We start from the raw sequence: 20,412 nt of genomic DNA, 5'->3' as shown, positions 1-20,412 counted from the left end.
TGCGCAATTGACGCCGGGACGTGCTTGCCGCTGCTGCCGCCGCCACCGCCTGGTTGAAGCACTATGGAGGGAGCTTCGGCCAAGCGCTGGTACTTCACCCGGGAACAGCTGGAAAAGAGCCCGTCCCGTCGCGCTGGCATCGACCCGGACAAAGAACTCTATTGCCGGCAGCAAGCAGCCAATCTGCTTCAAGACATGGGGCAGCGTCTCAACGTGTATCCTTACCTCCGCTCCGCGGCCTAGGCCTCGGGATCGCTCCGCTGGGCCTCCGATTCTGGGTTCGGTCGGAGACTTGAGAAACAGGGACACTGGGAGCGGGGCGTAGCATCTCGTTCTTTTCGGGGTTCAGGGACCGCTGAGTAGGCCCAGAATGCCAGCATGGGAAGGGTTAGGACACTGTGTTTCCGTGGGGGGAGGTGAAGCGGAGTCATTTCCCGCTCCACGGCCGCCTTCTACTCTTTTTAGCGCAGTGTGTGCATTTACCGCACCCAGTGTCTTTTCCCAGGCCTATGTTAGCCTTTTTCCTGACAATTTTTTTTAAACTTTGTACGGCCTTCCCGCACTCGGTGTTGGAGAATTGGCCTGCTTGTACCCTATGGGGTCTGGGAGAAAGGGGTTTCCAAAGCTTCAGCTGCCTTCTAGTTTTTGTTGAAGACGTGTCGAAGGGTGAGGCAGGGAGAGTGCAGACACGATGGGTTGTGAAGTAGAATTGTTAAACATGAATTGCTTGCAGTGGTTGACTGGAATTTATGCCCCAAGTGCTTTAGGTAGTAACCTGACTGTTAAAACACTGGGATGGCCTGAATTAACCTTCTCTCAATTTGTCATTGTGCCTACTCCTTCCACTAGTAGAAATGATCAGAACTCTGGTATAACTGAATTGGTGATGATCTGCATTTGAACTAAATTTAGGCCAGTTCTGGACTTACATTTTAGAAAATGTTTGTTAGCTTTAAAATCTTATATTTACTTTTATTAATGTTATAGCTTATATAAGGGCCCTGGGTGTGAATTAAAACTATTTCCTGTGCTAAGTTCCTTTCAGTCTACTGGCCCAGACTTAGAGTCAGATTTAGACTTGATGGTCTAGGGTAGGGAATCTTAACCTGGGTTAGATTTCTAGGGGTCTGGATGAAAAAGAAAATTAAATATTTTCCATTAACTTGATCCTGTAGTCAAGAAGACCTGATTTCAGATTCAGCCTCAAGACACTTAGTAGCTAGGTGACCCCTGGGCAAGTCATTTAAACATTGCCTCAGTTTCTTCGTCTGTAACGTGAGAATAATTAGCACCTACCTCCCAGGGCTGTTGTGTTGACAAAATGAGGTATTTATTTGTAAATGGTATTGCAAACCTTAAAGCACTATATAAATGTTAGCTACTTATAATTATTATTAACAAAAATTTAACATTTCTTTTAATTTTTTAAAAAGCATTCTGAAAAAAGTGTCCATTGGCTTTACCAGTCTGCCAAAGGAGTCCATAACACACACACACACAATTAAGAATATCTGATCTGGAGTTTGGGAGGTCCTACTATGTAGATGTTTTGGTGACTAAATCTGCTAATTCTTCAACTGTTTTGATAGAAACACGTGGTAATGGCTTTTTAAAGAGTGGTGATATATATTATTCGTATTCAGCAATGAAGTTGCTAGTAGCAATTATTATCTATGTGTTTGTCCGAGAAAATTAACGCCAGATCAACAGTTGTTTCTGTGCATATGAGGTTCTTGATTGTTTGGCTGGAATCTACAGTTCTAGAAAAAAAAGCCCAAGGTCTCTCACTGTATCTAGGGCCATCTCCAGGTGTCTTGATCTATATGTTGCCACTGTATCCAGATGGCTCTGAGGGAGAAAGTGAGCTTGGTGACTTTGCACAGCTAGTCATGACATCACCTTCCTGCTGTCTTGGTCCTCTTCAAGAATGAAGGACAAACAACAACAGTTCTAGAAATATGCTATTGAATGTGATTTTCTGTTATAGACTTAAAGTTACCTAGAAGAGCTATTGTTTTGTTTGCCTTTTTTCTCTAATGTTTTGGCATCCTTGTAGTCTGTAGATACTCCTCACCTGAAGTTGTGCTTTTGTTCATTTTTAGAGCAGTTTTTCTTTGGTATTGAATTTTCCCCCAATCATCATCGAGTTATAACTAACTTGTAGAGATTAAATGGCTTACCTGTTGTTACAAAACCTAGACTAAGAGTAGGAAACCTTATCTGCTACTTTACATATTCATCTTATTGAACAGATTTTTGAGTGCTTACTGTGTACATAGAATTGTGCTAGGCTTTTTGAATGATGGAAAAAAGTATAATGTGTTTCAGACCTCAAGCTTGCAATATAGTATAATTACAATTAACTGGTATAGAATATTAAAAGAAAAGCTTTTAGCTTTCCAATAGACATAGGAAAATCTCCTTGGTCTGAGTCATAGGGTCATAGGTTTATAGCTTAGAGGAACCTTAGAGATCACTGAGTTCAAACTTTTCATTTTAGAAAAGAGAAAACAGGAGCCAGAGAGGTGACTCTTAAAATGACACAAGAAGCGTCAGGAGTGTTTTAATATCCCAGTATTCCTTAAATATATCACATTTGATACTATGTTTTGTAGCTCGTTAGAGCAATTTCATGTGTACCTAGGACCTGTGATTGCATTGATAGATTATATTTTCATGCAGAAGGAATTATTTTTATGCTTTATGTGGTCTTTGAGAAAGGCAGAAGATTGTTAACTTTGGGGAAACTTTGGTCTGTGCCTATCTGTATTTTGACTTAACTTAAATCTCTTAGCTCCCAACTGACCATCAACACTGCCATTGTGTACATGCACCGATTCTACATGGTCCAATCTTTTACACAGTTCCATCGGAATGTAAGTATGGTTTTACAGAGGATAGAAGGATACTTTATAGATGGAGGGGGGGAATGGGAATGGGCATTTATGAAGCACTTACTGTGTGCCAGGCACTTGCTAAGTGCTTTACAAATATCTCATTTGATGGAGAAGTGTAAACAATGCAGTGTAAATAATTGGTATTGTCTGTACCTAATCTTATTTATTTAACCTATAGATGATTTGGAAGAGGAGTGCATAATGATATTTCCAATTCAGTTTCAATTCAACAGACATTAAGCTTTTACTAGGGCACATTAAAACTTTTGTTCAGAGATAAATTTAAGACGTCCTGCTTTGCACAATGGTTAGTAAATATGGGGAACTTTTAGAGATTAATAGAGATAGTAGACACTGAAAGTATAGAGAGAGATAAGGACATGGGGACTGATCCTGTGATTTCATTCATATGAAGAACTCATATGAGGAAACTCCTGCATTGGTCTGACTGGTCAGTACCTTCTCTGCAACTTAAAATATTCTAAGAGAGTTGCCTAGAGCATTGAGAGGTTAAGTGACTTCCTCAAGGTCACACAGCTATTGTGTATCTGAGGCAGGACTTGAATGAAGTCTTCTTGACTATAAGGCTGGCTCTGTCCACTACCCCAAGACTGCCGCTTAAGAATGTGAATAGATTTGAAGTGAGTTCAAGTAAATTCAAGGAAGTCATAAGAAGTTATAGAAGATCAGGATGTTTAGGATATAGCACTAACCTTTTTAGTTTAATGTCAGAGAGGACATAATTAGTTTCCTGTTAATGAAGGAGTTTGAATCCTGCCTCACACTTCATAGCTCTTTAACCCTGGACAAATCACTTAGCCTCTCTAAGTCTCAGTTTTCTCATCTGCAAAGTGGGGATAATAATAGCCCCTACCCTAGACTTCTTAATGTGTATCAAATGAGTTGTTCAGTTATATACACACCACACGATATAAGTATTATTCATATTATTGTAATAATTTTTAGTACCACTGTCAGAATACTGGGCTAGGCAAACTCGTGTCGTTGAAGCTGAACTAATATTTTTGTACAGTTCCTGTGTTCTTAAATTTTGAGATAAGCTGGAGAAAAGGCTATGGGTATGGCAAAATCAGGGTTAGGAATCATTGTATGGATAACTCTGGATTATTTTCCTAGTTTTGAACATTTGAGGTGTCCACTTTGAAAAGGATTTTAGCAGATGTTATATTAGCACCTAATATGAGTTTTCACCTTGATTTAATCAGAATGAAAGTATTAAAATTGGAAAAGCTAAAGCTTTTTAAAGAAGCAACAGCTGCTTTGGTCTTTCACAGGGTTCTCTAAGTCCTATCTCATCTCATGTGCAGGCTATCTTGTATGATTTGAAGCCTGCAATGAAATCTGAAATCATTAGGTTCACTGTACATACAAAAATATCATTTGACAGTATCTATATTATGGCTAAACTTCAACAAATATACAACTTTATAATATTATTCTTTTGGTTTAATAAGTTGGATTCGTGGTATATAATGGTTTTAAATGAATTAAAATTAGAGACAACCCAGAAGACAATAGAAGTTGCATGCTTTTTCTTTTTTGGGGAGGAATCACTATCAGTCTTCCCTCTAAAACACCTCCCTTCTTACCAAAAAAAAAAAAAGCCCTTCCTTTTAAACAAACATAGTGAAGCAAAACATCTGCACACACATCCATACTCTAGTCGTTCATTCTGTCGATGAATATTCTGATTGATCACTGGTCTTCTGGAGCCTATATTGTTCATTGAATTGATGGAAGAGCTTAGTCTTTCAAAAATGTGGCACAGAAGAAGGGGCACTAGACCTCTGGAGTAAGGAAGACCTTGGTTCAAATTCAGCCTTAAATACTTACTAGCCAATTGACCCTGAGCACTTAAACTTTTCTTCAGTGTCTTCAGCTATAAAGTAGAGAAAAATAACATCTGCCTTCCAGGGTTGTTAAATATAAATGTAAATAAATAAATAAATACAAATAAAATGAAATCATATTTGTCTAGTACCTTACAAACATTAGAGTGTTACATCAGTGATAGCTGTTGTTGTTATTATTCCCTTATTAACATTGTGGTCGTTGTATAAATTGTTTTCCTGGTTCTGCTCACTTCACTTTGTTCATGCAAGTCTTCCTAGGTTTTCTGAATCTGTCCCTTTCTTTACTTCCATTTCTTTTGTATTATCATAATTTTTTTAGCCACTGCTTAATTTATGGACACCCTCTTCCTTTCTAATTCTTTGCTATAACAAAAAGTTCCGCCATAAATGTTTTTATATATATGTCTTTGTCCTCTTTCTTGGAACTCTTCATGGTATAAAACTAATAGTGATATTGCTGGATGAAGGGGATAGGAATAGATTAATAGCTTTTTCAGAAATCCAGCCTTAAGCATTTCCCCCTGTGCCACGTAGTCTTGAGAATACTCATTGTTTAAGGAAAAGAACTTTTTCTCTTCATGTTGAAAAATACCGAATCATTTGCCCCAGGGTATTTCAAGGTAAAGTGGAGGCAGTGTGGCACAGTATAAAGAGTTCTGGGTATAGAATTAGAGTACTTGGACATCCTGCTTACCTACCACCTTTGTGAACTGGTTTGGGCAAGTCACTTAACCACCCTGTGAGTCTTAAGTTTCTTCCTCCATCAAATGAGGGTTTTGGACTAAATGAGGGGTCATTTTGAGTTCTATATAGGGTCCTCTGATTAATTGCTTTATTTTGGAAAAAGTTAAACTTTTTAACTTTCCCCTTTAAGTGAGTAAATGTTTCTGGAATATGTTATAGAAATTTTTTCTAGCTAAGCCTTTATAAGTACTGTATAGGCATTTGTGAAATTCTTTTTTCTTAGGCCTTGAATTTCTTCTTCAGAGTGAAGAATATAGCATATTTTCCATAATTTTCAAAAATAAAACCAAAACCTTTCGTTTGCCCTACTGTGCTCCATGGCTACTATCTTATTTTCCTCTTGCTATTCATTGCCAGACTTTTAGGAATGGTCTGTATCTGCTGCCTTCATTGCTCTCAGTCCTTTCTTAAGCCTTTTCATTTTGTCCTTCACCTCCTGCCCATTTTGCTGAAACTGCCCTTGCAGATGAATAAAGATACCATTTTGGGGGGCAAGTAGGTGGCGCAGTGAATTAGAGCGCCCGCGCTGGAGTTAGGAGGACCTGAGTTCAAATCCGGCCTCAGACACTTGACACTTATTAGCTGTGTGACCCTGGGCAAGTCACTTAACCCCATTGCCTAGCCCCCCCCCCGATATAATTTTTGCTTAACCTTTGTGGCATGTGACCATCTTCATTAATTTTCTTTCTTCTTTTGGTAATATTGTCTTTGTTTTCTAAGTGAGCTTTCCCGGAAGCCTTCTTTTTTTCTAATTACACTCTCCGTTTCAGAGAATTTGTCTTTTAATGGTTTCAATTACTACTACTATTCAGATAACTCCAATTCTTAACCAAGTCCCTACTCTGTAATATCAATTCAGTATCTTCAGGACGTATGAGACATTTCCATCTGTGTGGAAATTTCCGCCTTGCTATTGTTTCAAAGTAAAACCTATTCACTCAAACCCCCACTACCTGAGGAAGGAAAAAGGGAAAAATTTGACTTGCATGGACAAAGGATTCTGGGAAGATGATGGAATAAGGGAGGAAATCACCTGCCTCTCCCAAATTCACCTACAAACAATTTAAAATAAAGCCTCAAAGTTAAATAATTAAGTCTGTGTGAAGCAGTTATTCCCCATAATTAAGTGTGTGTGAAGCAGTTGTTCCTCAAAGAAAGCCCTGACTCCTGGGATGATGGTCTGGCTTGATTAAAGTGAAGACACCTCAGAATCAACACAACAAAACCTGGAGGCAGCTGTGTCTCAGCCTCAACTTCAGGAACTTTCGCCTCACTAGTAGTGTGGGGGTCAGAAGGGAGTTGAATAGTGGTGCTACACAGCCCAGGGCTCTAGGTGTGCTGACTAAACATTGTCCCAGGCTATGGCTATGGCTATGGCTATGCATGATGAGGAGGGAACATACACCAGTGAGGGGGGCGGGGGTCATGCTGCATTTGGACACTTGCAGAGTCCCTGATTTTGGTTCCAGGGAAGAGAGGTGAGCTGAAGCTTGAAGCCACAGGAGGGAACACAGGGAGTAAGAGCATTTGAGGTGACAGCTTTGCTGGGGGCCCTGGTTGTGGCACTGAGAGAAGTACCAGAGGTCAAGCCCTCAGATAGAACACAGAAAACAGCACAAAAAAACCAGAAGCCTGAAACATCCCTGACACTTAAGGATTAGAGCCCAACTCTAACATAAAGGTAACAGCCAAGAAATAAGCCTCTTAAATAATGAATAAGCAAAAGAGAAAGAACCAAAGCATAGAGAGGTACTGTGGTGATAATAAAGCTCTGGTTTCAAACTTAGAAGAAGATAATGAAGTTAAAACAGTTACTTCTGCTTGGAAGAAGAGCCCAAAAAGTTTTTGAAAGAGTTTAAAAAGGACTTTAAAAATCAAATAAGAGGGGTCGAAAAATTTTTAAAAATAAGTAATGCAAGGAAATAAAAAATTATGAAAAGAAAGTCAACCAATTGGAAAAAAGATCCAACTCCTTAAAAATTAGAATTGGGCAAGGGGAAGCTAATGCTGCCATAAGATGCCAAGAAATAGTTTTTTAAAAACTGAAAAGAATGAAAAAATAGAATGTGAAACACCTCATTAAAAAACAACTGACTTGGAGAACAAATCAGTTAGAGACAATATGAGAATTGTTGGACTACCTGAAAGTTATCAAAAAAATGTCTAGACATTATACTTCAAGAAATTAAGAAAATTGCCCTGAAGTTTTAGAATGAGAGGGTAAAATAGAAATTTTTAAAATCTGCTGATTACCACCTGAAAGAGATTCCAAGATGAAAACTGAAAGGAATGTCATAGCTTAAGTTTCTAAAGCTCCCAGGTCAAGGAGAAAATGCTACAAGCAACTAGGGGGGAAAATAATTTTAATACTGTGAAGTTCCAGTCAGGATAACAAGATTTAGTAGTTTTTGTGTAACTCAGTGTTATTTTAGGTAGTTTGAAAGAGCGTATATAGATAGCTTGGGGGTTGAGTTGAGCATGGTGGGGTAATCCTAAAAAAAATTGGGTAAGGAGGTAAAATAGAGCAATTATCTCATACAAATGAGGTATGAATGGAAGAACTGTTACAGTGGAGGCAGGAGTGTGGAGGATTGGTGGTGCTTCCTAAAACATTCTCTTCAAAACTGGAGTAAAGATAACTTAAATCTAGAAGGGTATAAGTTTTCTTAACTTCCAAAGAAATAGGGGGAAAGGGGTAGAATAGGGAGAGACTCAGAAGGGTGTGCAGATCAAGAAATAGGATAAGGATGGGATTCTTAGAATGGGTTTGGATTAAGGAGGCAGTGGTTAGAAGTAAATTAGATATTTGAGGAAGGATAGGGTAAAAAGAGGGAGAGAAGGATAAACTGAAGGAAAATAGGGTGGAGGGAAATACACGACTAGTACTTATAACTTTGAATATGAATGGGATGTACATACCCATAAAACAGAAGTGGCTAGCAGAATGGATTAAAAACAAACCAATATGTTGTTGACAAGAAACATTTAAAAATGAGAGATACATAGATACATATTTTTACATAGAGTAAAAATAGAGGACTGGAGTAGAATTTATTATGCTTTAGCTGATGCAAAAAAAGCAGGGGTAGGAATCATGATCCTCAGACAAAGTTAATGCTAAAATAGATTTAATTAAAAGAATTTAACAGGAAAACTACATTGTAATAAAAGATACCATAGATAATGAAATATCAATGCTAAACTTATATGGCCAAATGGTATAGCATCCAGCTTTTTAAAGGAAAAGCTAGAAGGATTACAAATGTAAATACATAGCAGAATTGTACTGGTGGGGGACTTCAGCCTTCCTCACTCAGAAATACATAAATCTAACCAAAAAATAAATAAGTCAAGGAGATGAATAGAATTTTAGACAAGCTATGTATAATAGATATTTAGAGAACTGAATGGGAATAAAAGGAATATGCCTTTTTCTTATCAGTACATGGTACCTTTACAAAAATATACCATGTATTAGGGCATAAAAACCTTATAGGTAAATGGAGAAAAGCAAAAATATTAAATACATTCTTTTCAGATCAAAATGCAATAAAAGTTATCTTTAATAAAGGACTGGAACCAGATTAAAAATTGATTGAAGACTAAATAAGCTAATCTTACAGAATGAGTAGGTTAAAGAATAATTCATAGAAACAATTTTATTAAAGAGAATGACAGTAACAAGTTACCTGCCAAAATGTATGAGATGTAGCAAAAGCAGTAATCAGGAAAATTTATATCTCTAAATGCCCTTATCAGTAGAGAAAGACCAGACCAATGAATCGGGTATGCAATTGAAAAAAACCTATAAAAAACGAATTTAAAATCTCCAATTAAACACCAAATTAGAAATCCTAAAAATTAAGGGTGTGGTATTACTCTCACCTTTAAATTGAATGTAAGAAAACCATTGAAGTAATGAATAAAATTAAGTTGGTTTTATGAAAAAAAAAATAAAATAGATAAATCATTAGTTAATGATTTAAAAAGAAGAAAAATTACTAGTGTAAAAAATGAAAAGGGTGAGTATGCCACTAATGAAGATGAAATGAAAGCAATTATTAAAGAGTTATTTTGCCCAATTATATGCCAACAAATTTAACAATTTAAGTGAAATGGAAGAATGCTTTTTCCTTTTATTTATTTGTTTTGTTATTTTGGAGTTCTTTAAAAACTTTTAATAGTATCTTATTTTTTCCAATTACATGTAAAAATAATTTGTAATATTCATTTTTATAAGATCTTGCGTTCCAAATTTTTTTCCCTCCTTTCTCTCCCCCCTCCCCAAGATAGCAAGCAATCTGATATAGGTTATACATGTACAGTCATGTTAAACATATTTCTACTTTAGTCATGCTGTAGAAGAATCAGAACAAAAGGGAAAAACCACAAGAAAGGAAAAACAAATGAAAATGGTATGCTTTGATCTGTATTCAGACTTCATGGTTCTTTCTCTGGATGGGGTTAGCATTTTCCATCATGAGTCTTTTGGGATTGTCTTGGATCATTGTATTGATGAAAAGAGCTAAGTCAATCATAGTTGATCATCACACAATGTTGCTGTTGCTGTGTACAGTGTTCTGGTTCTGCTCATGTCACTCAGCATCAGTTCATGTAAGTCTCCAGGTTTTTCTGAAATCCACCTGTTCATCATTTCCTATAGCACAGTAGCATTCCATTACTATCATAAACCACCACTTGTTCAGCCATTCCCCAGTTGATGGGCCATTCTCTGGTTGATGGGCATCTCTTCCAGTTTTCAAAAAGAACTATAAATATTTTTGTACATGTGGGCCCTTTTCCCTTTTATATGATCTCTTTGGGATACAGAGCTAGAAATGGTATTGTTGGATCAAAGGGTACTCAGCACAGTTTTATAGCTGTTTGGGCATAGTTCCAGATTGCTCTCCGGAATGGTTGGATCAGTTCACAACTCCACCAATAATGCAGTAGTGTTCCAAATTTCCCACATCTCCAACATTTATCATTATCCTTTTCTGTCATATTACCAGGCTCTTTTTTTTTTATCATAGCTTTCAAGTAATCCAGTAATTCTTAAATTATCTTTCTTGTATCTATTTTTACAATGAGGTATTTTACATTTTCTTTTTTTTTATTCTTTTGATCTTGTTAGATTGATTCTTGATGTCTCATAGAGTCTTTGTCTTCTACTTGCCCAATTCTGATTTTTAAGTATTTTTTAAAGTTAGCTTTTGTACCTCCTTTTGCACTTGGCCAATTCCTATTTTTTAAGGAATTGTTTACTTCAGGCAATTTTTGTCCTTGCTCTTCCAGGCTGTTGAATCTCTCTTGCATAAGTAATTTCTCAATTTTTCTTCTCTCTTATTTGATTTTTAAAATCCTTTTTGAGGGGCAGCTGGGTGACGCAGTGGATAGAACACTGGCCCTGAAGTCAGGAGGACCTGAGTTCAAATCCAGCCTCAGACTAAACATTTGACACTAGCATTGTGACCTTGGGCAAGTCACTTAACCCTAATTGCCTTAAAAAAATCCTTTTTGAGTTCTTCCAAGAAGGGTTTTTGGGCCTGAGAACAATTCACATTCCCTTTTGAGGCTTCGCATGTAGGCATTTTGACATTGTTGTCCTCTTCTGAGTTTGTGTTTTCATTTTCCCCATCACTATAGTAGCTTCTATGGTCAGGGCTTTTTTTTTTGTTTTTTACTAATCTATTTCATAACTTTTAAAGTTGAACTCTGCTCCTAGGGCATAGGGGCCACTGTCCCAAGCTTCTTACACACTGGGGGCCAGGGATCTGGTTTTCTGCACCAGGGCCTCAGAAGCTGTCAGCGTGCGCACTGTGCTGGGATGGCCCCACCTAATTGCACCTGTTGTGCCATGTTTCTGGAGCTGGCAGTTTGCCTTCTGTGCTGGTGCTAGAGGCCTCACAGCTGGCCTGCTGTGCCACTATCCTGCTGAGACAGGACTGAGGTGCTGTTGCTATGATCCTCCTCCTGGCTTGCCCAGATACCGTCTGTGCTGGGCTGTGCTCCCCTTTTACCCAAGTGAGACAGACCTTTTTTGAAGTCCTTCTAAGTTATCTTAAGCTGGAAAATTGTTTCATTCTGTCTTTTTGTGGGTTCTGTCACTCTGGAGTCCATTTAGAGGCTTGATTTAACATTGTTTCCCAGGGAAACTGGGGAGAGCTCAGGCAACTTCCTTGTTTCTCTCCATTATCTTGGCCCTGCCCCTCAAAATGGAAGAATACTTCAAAAAATATAAACTGCCTAGATTAACAGAAGAGGAAACAGCATATCTAAATAACCCTGTATTAGTAAAAACAAATTGAATATACTATAAATAAGCTTCCTAAGAAAAAAGCATCAAGACCAGATGGATTTACAAGGGAATTCTACCAAACATTTAAAGATCAACTAATTCCAATATTAAATTGATTATTTGAAAGAATAGACAAAGGAATTTTCTCAGACTCCTATTATGAAACAAATATATTGCTGATACCTAACCAGGAAGAGCAGAAACAGAAAAAGAAAATTATAGACCGTCATCTTTCACCATTTACCATGATACGGTCAAAATGGATACATGACCTGGGTGTAAAGGGAAATATAGGAAAATTAGAGGAACATGGAACACATTACCTATGTTATTTTTGGCTAGAAGAAGAATTTATGAATAAACAAGAGATAACATTGTGAGAAGCAAAATGGATAATTTTGATTATATTAAAAGATTTTATGCAAATAAATCCAATGTAGCCAAGATTTGAAGTGAAGCAGAAAGTTGAGAAAATATTTTGTAGAAAGTTTACAGATAAAGGTCTCATCTCAAATTTTAAAAGAATTCCTCAATTGATAAATGGTCAGATATGAACAGGCAGTTTTTCAGTGAAGAAATCAAAAACTGTGTATTGTCATATAAAAATCATTATTGATTAGAGAAATGCAAAATGAAATAACTTTGAGATATCTCATACCTGTCAGATATGGCTAAAATTAAAGGTAAAGTGATGGACATTGTAGGAGATATGGAAAAATTGGGCCACTGATACACTGTTAGTGGAACTATGAACTGATCCAACCATTTTGAAGAACAATCTGGAATTATGCCCCAAAGTTATAAAACTCTGTATACCCTTTGATTCAGGAATACCACTATTAGGTCTGCTTCCCAAGATGATAAAGGAAAGAGGAAAAGAACCTATATATTCTAAAATATTTATAGCATCTTTTGTGGTGGCAAAGAAGTGGAAATTGAGAGGGTGCCCATCAGTTGGGAAATGGCTGAGCAAGTTGTGGTATATGAATGTAATGGAATGCTATTGTGCTATAAGAAATGATGAGGGGCAGCTAGGTGGTGCAGTGGGTAGAGCACTGGCCCTGGATTCAGGAGGACCTGAGTTCTAATTCAGCCTCAGACATATAACATTCACTAGCTGTGTGACCATAGGCAAGTTGCTTAACCCCAATTGCCTCACCAAAAAAAAAAAAAAAGAAAAGATGAGCACAGTTGATCTTAGAAAAAGGTGGAAAGACTTGCATGAAATGAGAACGTTGTATACAATCACAGCAATATTGTTTTAAAAGTGCATGGATTGTTTTTTGGTTAATTTCCTGTTGTCCTTTCTAGCCTTCCCTTCTGTTCATCTTGTATAATATCACCTATTAGATTGCACTTTAATTTTTCACAAGTCCTAGATCATTATAAGACTTTATTGTTATTTTTCTGCCCTAGTACCTCAGTAACAGCTTCTTGTTTATGTGATAAAGTTCAGACACAAGCCTTTTTTTTTTTCAGCTAGGTTTATCTTCTTACTTTGCTGTGTCCCTTCTGTTTTTCCACTTTTGTTCATACTATGTTTATCCCACTTCATTTCTCATTGCTTTATGCGCACCTCTTGAAACAAGCTATCTTTAGCTTCCTTTGCTTCCCCCTTCTGTTGTGCTTTATGGAATCCTCTTTCTATTATTAATAAATTTCCACTCATTTTAGACCTTTTCCTCATAACTGCCTTCCATCTCCTTCCACTCATAGAAAACTGGGTTGCCACAGAAGGCATTGCCTCTTAGCCACCCTCTCCAGAACTGGGTATCCCTTATCCTAACTGCTAATTTCTAAAATAAGTTACCCTCTCTTTACTGTTATCATTTAGCAATCTTTTCTCCTTTGAGACTGTCTCTGTTAGTTTGTCATTGTGTCAGTATACTCTTTGGGGTACCTTGTCAGTCTCCTGGTCACCCAGTTAAGTATTTATTAGGTGCCTTCTGTGTGTTAGACACTGAACTAGGCATTAGGGGATACAGGTAAGAACAATCTCTATTTATACCATAAGGGGGGGAGACAATAAGGCCATGTAAAAATATACGTTAAATATGAAGTTATAAATATGTAAAAAGTAATTAATACAACATAGGGAGGATGAATGCCAGCAGATAATAGGGATCAGGAAAGCTTCATGCTTTCGTGCCTAAGCTGCATGTTAAAGGAAGAGAGGGACTATCTGAGGTGGAGCTGCAGAGAGAATGCTTGTAAGCCTTGAGAACAGAGGCAAAGACACAAAGTTGGGACACGGATTGTGAGAAACAGAAGGCCAGATTGGCTGCTACTAGTGTACAATGAGGATAAGTGCAGGTTGTATAGGGCTAAAACAATATTTTATTCTGGAGCCGATAGGAAGCCACTAAAGTTGGTTGATCACATGGTCAGATTTACACTTAAGGAATATTACTTTGGCAACTGTGTTTAGGGTGAACTAAAGTGGTCAGAGAAGAGGCAGGGAGACCAATTAAGAAATTGTTACTATTATATTCTAGTCAAGAGGTGATGAGTGCCTTGGACTAAGGTGTGTGAGTGGAGAGAAGGGCCTGAATTCAAGAGATTTTGTGAAGGATATATATTGGGGGGGCTGTCTAGGAAATGGGTTTAAGTGACTTGCCCAGGGTCACACAGCTAGTAAATGTTATATGTCTGATGCAAATTTGAACTCAGGTCCTTCTAAATCCAGGGCCGATGCTTTATCCACTGCGCCACCTAGCTGCCACTGAAGAAACAGCAAGATTTGACAAATGTTTGAATATGTTGGGTGAGGGAAAATGAGTAGTCCAGGATAATGCCAAAATTAGGAACTTGAAACACTGGAAGGATGTTGGAAAAGAAGAGTTTAGAGGGAAAGCTAATAAGTTAGATTTTAAACATATTGAGTTAAAAATGTTTCCAGGGCATCCGGTTTGAAATATCCAATAGGGAGTTGGTGATGCAGGACTCTCAAGGAAGAAACTGGGACTTGATATATACAGAATGTCCCCAAAGTCTTAGTGGAATTTTAAGCTATTTACTACACTAAGCCTTTTGGAAAGCCCTCTATAGATCAGAGTCATCTGTGTAGAGGTGATGGTTAAACCCATTGGAGCCGGTGAGGGAGAAGAGAGGACCTATGAACAGAACTGTGGGAAACACTTACAGTTAGGGGGCATGGTGTGGATGAAGAGACAGCAAAGGAGATTTGAGAAGAGGCATGTCAGAAATGTCTGGCAAACTCGAAGGGAATTATAAAAATCTAGAGAAAGGAAAGTATTCAGGAATAAAGCATAGCCAGCAGTGCCACCCGTTGAGGAGTAGAGTGAGAAAAGACCAGCAATAAAGAGATCATTAGTTACTTTGGAGAGAACAGTTTCAGTTGAGTGACAGGTCAGAAGATGGATTATAAAACATAAAGGAGTGAAAGTGGAAGCAGTGAGTGTAGATACTTATTTCAAGGAGTTTGAGAAAAGAGAGAAATAGAAGATGACAGCTTGAGGAGTTGTAGGGTCTAATGAAGGTTTTTTTGTTTTAAGGGTTAGAGGAGACTTCAGAATGTTTGAAAGGATTAGGGAGGGACCAATTAATAGGCAAAAGTTGAAGATTTATGGGGGATGGGGAGTAGATAGAGTTGACTAAAGATGCTTTCTGCAGTAGAAGATGGGGAGGGGATAGGTAGAGGGGTAAGCCAAGGGCCAACTCTTTGTCGGAGACTGAAGAAAGGAGTAGTAGATGATCTTATGGGGTTTTGAGGTGAAGAGAGAGAGGCTCACATTAAATGGCCGCATTTTCCCCCAGTGAAGTAAAAGGCAAAGTTCTCGAATGAAGTGAGGGGGAAGAGGATGTATGGAGCGAGCACTTGAGTGGAAAGGAGGTTTGGAATAGCTTATCACTTACTACTTCCACTTGCTCATCCTTCTCTTTCTTTGCAGTCTCTTGAAATCTGCCTCCCAGCCCACTATTTGATTGAAACAATTTCCTTTACTCCCTCCCCTCCCACCCCCAAAATTTCTTAACTGCTGTCTCCTGCTGGTCTTTGTTGTTCTTATCCTATTTGATTTCTCTGTATCTTTTGACACTGTTAAAACCTCCTCCTGGTTGCTCCCTCCTCCTTTGGACTCTGTGACAGTGCTTTCTTCTTGTTCTCACCTTATTTGATTGCCCCTTTATCTCTCTCCTTTGCTAGACCATCATTCATCCCCTATCTACTTAGGTTTCCTTTAATGTAGTGGTATCAGTGAGGATCCTTGTGGCCACACATCTATATTGTATCCTTTTTTTGTTAAATAATTGGGAAACAATTACATTTTAATCCGGTTCAGTACAGGCATTTGACACTTCTGCTTTAGTGTCTGTGATCTCTTAGTAATCTCATGGGCTTCCCTAAGTTAGTACAGTTGACTTCCAAAGCTATATATTCATCTCTAATCTCTCTCCTGAATAACAGGCCCACATTGCCAACTGCCTTCATCTGAAAGTCCTGTCAGCATCTCATTTAACATATCTAAATGCATCTCCTTACAAGATCTTAGAAAACTGATTGTATCTCCTTCACTTTGCATTCACCTAGATTTGCAACCATGTCGTTGTTCTACTTTAAAAAATCTTCTGTGGTTCCTTATTGCCTCTAGGATAAAATGCAAACATTTCAATTTGGTGTTTAAAGCCCTTCACAGTTTGGTTTGAATCTGTCTTTCATATTACTCCCTTTCATACATTCCAAATCCCATCCAAACTAACCTATTAGCTGTATCCTTGTACCAAATACTCCATCTCCTGCCTCTCAAATGCCCCATGCCTGGATTTCATTTCCTCTTTGACCCTTCTTCCCCTTTTCTGTTTTCCTCTTCAGATTGCTTTATATTTATTTAATTAATGTTGTATGCCCCAGTAAAATAGTCAGATACTTTCAATGCTCTATGAAGGATAGGGCTGTTTTGTTTTAATCTTTGTGTCTGCAAGGCCTACTTAGCACAAGGTCTTGATACAATTGAATTGAACCATTGATACAATTGAATTACATTTTTGTAAATGTAGGCACAAGTGAGTTTAATGAAAGAAGGTTGCCAGAAAGAAGTGATTTTGGAAGTGATAATTTATGGATTAGTAAAGAAGAGTGGACACTTAAAGCGGGGGAAATGAAATTACATTGATAAAGATTCCAGGCAGTGGCAAGGCAAGAGTTGTATGGGGATGCAAAGAAATTGGCTTGATGAGATTTCAGGAGCCTTGTAGAATAATAGTGAGATATAAGTTTGAAAATACAGGCCTTGGATGAAAGTTGTTAATCCTGAGTATAACACATTAAAAAATTATTTTTGTGCAATGGCCTGGGATAGGAAGCTGGTTTGGGGGTTTGTTTTTTAAAACTTTTTACAAATGCTGTCACTTCTTGATGATTTTTATATTTTATATCCTTTTTGGATTGATCAACCATAACAAATGGATAATCCTAAATTAATTTCCCCTTCTGGTCAGCATACCGTTGAACCACATACCCACCATCTCTCAGTATGTACTAATTAATATGCGCCAAAATAAAACAGTATAATTAGGAGAATTAGGCCCCCCCCAAAAAACCCTCATATCTCTGTACCTGGCTTTAAACAGACCTAACATATCAAATTCCATATTTATGAAATGGATAAATTAATGGATGGGTTTTAATGTTAAAGGAATCCTCTGAATATCCTTGTGAATAGTAGACTTCTTAGTAAATTTAATATTTAATTCATATAGTTTGTCCAGGAGCATATTTTGTCATGTAAATAAAGAGTAAAAATGATAGCTAGCTTTATGTTGGAGCATATGCCAAGGTCAAATATAATTAATATGAAGTTTAACTAGCTTTTTTGATTTATTTTAGTTCAGTGATATCTTTATGGATGATAGAAAATTGATGGTAGTAGTGGACTATTCATTTGTGCAATGTAAGTCATAAATGTCTTTGTTATTTTTGAAAGGGCTTTTCTTTTTTTCCCTCCCTCCGTTTTTTTCATCAGCTCAAGGTCTTCATGTTGCTCCTGTTTGGGATAAGATTAAGCAACACCCAAGGCCATGTGTAGTTGGGGAAGAACAAAGAGAACCAAACACAAAAGTTTTAAAAAGACTGATAACTCTTTCAATAAATTTGGGCCACATGAAGAGATCTTTCAGCCTGGTAAAAATATGTTGTAGTAGAGAAAGACTGCTGAAGTAATAACACTATCACCAGTTGCTATACAACTTTCTTATCCAGTGCTATAGAATTAATAAAAATCTGGAAGAATTCCAGATACATAAATAGAAACTCAAACTATTGGTATTGATTATTGAAATGGCTAAAGTTACTCTTTACGTGAAAAAAGCATCCTTTATTATATTTAAAGGTATAATTTATTTTTCATGTTGACATATATGTGGAAAGATGCTCACTTTCACTCTCGTGTATATACACATACAGAGAGAGAAAACCTTGGACAGCATTGTCTTTAATATATAGTTTAATCGATGTTATTTTGGCATCAACCTTCCTTGGCATGGATTTTCACAGGTTTTTTTTTTTCTGTTTTACCTGTACATTTTGCATTTGGCCTGGGATTAATGATAATAACTAAGTAGGCTACTTAGGTCACGACTTGAAAATGTAAAGCTGTCCTTCATATGTATCTCTCCTTAGTTTAATAGAAAACAATAAAGCTTTTCACTGCAGGTTGCCTTTAAATGCTATTAAAGTAGCTTCTCATGCAGCCAGTAGGAGCAGTTATTAAAGAGACATAAGATTAAAGCATAAAACATCCAGTTTTGTTTGTTTGTTTGTTTGTTTGTTTTGTAGACTTGGTGTTGGAAATAAATAATAAATTTCTCTTTTTTTCCCCCCCTTTAAGAGTGTTGCACCAGCAGCCCTTTTTCTGGCAGCTAAAGTAGAGGAACAACCACGAAAACTAGAACATGTAATCAAGGTAGCTCATGCTTGCCTCCATCCTCTGGATGCACTTCCTGACACTAGAAGTGAGGTAAGGGATTGTTTTTGGTAAGTTGTGACTTGCTTTATGTTTATAACTGTTTATGTGTAAATTGAGTTATCACAAGTGTATAATGGGCACTGACTGTTAAAGGAATCTCTGAATGAATCAAACATTTAGAATTTGTTGCAGTGGGTTTCCTCAAGCAGAGCACATCTGTACTGGCTTTAGTAGTCAAAGGGAGGCAAGTGTGGGGTAAAGATACTTAATTAGATTCTGAAATGAGGCCTTTCTTTACCATTTAGAAAGAGGTAGGTTTTTGCATCATCTCCCTAAGTGGTTTTTTTTTTCAAGTCATGGACTTTGTCTTGTCTTCCTTAGCCCTCTCCCTTTAGATTCTACATCAGAACAGTTTTAGTTGGAAGTTGTGAATATGCTGTATTCTAAGGCTTCTAGATTGCCATTTGCCCCCATAAGCAAGCAGGAGAAAACCCCCTTTTCCCCAAAATATTTTCACATCTTTTTTCTCCTTTGAATCTCACAAAGGAAAGGGGGAAAGGGCAGCTGTTTTCATTTTATTGAGAGGGAAATGGCATAGAAAAACATTTGCCCAAGATTATACAGTTATTTATAAAGTTGAGTCTACAATCCAGCTCTTTTTACTCTCAGTCAGCTTTCTCCTAGACCATGCCATTTGCCATCCAAGCAGTCTTCTGAAGATAATTAAATAACATATTACTCATTCTTCACAACACTTTTCCTCACCCTCTCTAAAAGGGAAAGCTTTATCCAGCAGCAAAATATTTAAGGCAAATTTGTTCACTTCTGGTAATGTCTTATATGCCAAAATATTATTAGACTCCACCCTGGGAAATGAATTTAACCCATGAGGCTTTTGTTACTAGTCATCTTTTAACAAAATACTATATTTTAGCATTTGGCCCTCTCATTTTAGGGGAATCTTTGATAATTCCCTCTGGTGTTATATACGGGATAAAGCTGTTTTTCCTGGTTATCCCAAGAGAGATTGTTATAATTCTTCAGGCTTTATAGAGTGCCTCATCGTGAGTAACCTGCCTGTCCTCTCAACCCCAGGCTTACCTGCAACAAGTCCAAGACCTGGTCATTCTAGAGAGCATAATACTGCAGACCCTGGGTAAGTTTTAAAAGCGGACGGGCTGCCACCTGTGGGCTTCACCCAGACTGTGAAGAGTTTGCAGAGCTGAGGGCCTAACCTAACCTATGTCCTGCTCCACAGATGAAGGATAAATACACCTGGCCCCTGAAAAAGCAAGACCTCAAACAACGGATTCCTTACAGACTTTGTGGTTCATATTTACATTTAATATGATTTTCAGGTTTAATATGCATTTTTAGTCTTTTGATAAATGGCAGCATAAAAACGAATCCAGGTCTACAAAACCTGTCTGCTTTTCTCCCATAGGTTTTGTGTTCTGTTTGGCCATTGGGCTCTGGATATTGATGTTTGTCTTTAAATTGTAACAAACCCTACTATTGGGTCTTGTGATCAGCCTGGACAGCAGAATGGGAGGCCAAGGGACTCTCTTATAGGTGTTCTGTTTGGAATAGCACTGAGATTTGTCCTATCTTCAATGCTATGAACTTTAAAAGCTAATTTAATATTTCACTAGGCCTTTGAATCTGAAGTTTTCTTT

At 37.5% G+C, this 20,412-nt stretch overlaps 1 protein-coding gene across 2 annotated transcripts in view; it reads left to right on the top strand.

Moving 5' to 3' along the window:
* CCNT1 (cyclin T1) overlaps positions 1–20,412 on the top strand; it is a 35,269-nt gene continuing 14,857 nt past the window's right edge. The window contains exons 1-4 of one of the 2 annotated variants that reach the window (XM_020977158.2): positions 1–215; positions 2,795–2,876; positions 18,659–18,787; positions 19,832–19,892. In XM_020977158.2, coding sequence (XP_020832817.1) covers positions 64–215; positions 2,795–2,876; positions 18,659–18,787; positions 19,832–19,892 — 424 coding nt within the window. In that variant the 5' untranslated portion in view covers positions 1–63. The remainder of the gene's footprint in view (positions 216–2,794; positions 2,877–18,658; positions 18,788–19,831; positions 19,893–20,412) is intronic. The other variant, XM_020977157.2, reaches the window with a different exon arrangement.

The sequence above is a fragment of the Phascolarctos cinereus genome, unplaced genomic scaffold (genome assembly GCF_003287225.1).
Source record: "Phascolarctos cinereus isolate Bilbo 61053 unplaced genomic scaffold, phaCin_HiC Scaffold_1;HRSCAF=81, whole genome shotgun sequence".
Lineage (NCBI taxonomy): Eukaryota > Metazoa > Chordata > Mammalia > Diprotodontia > Phascolarctidae > Phascolarctos > Phascolarctos cinereus.
This window is presented reverse-complemented; position numbering and strand designations above follow the sequence as displayed.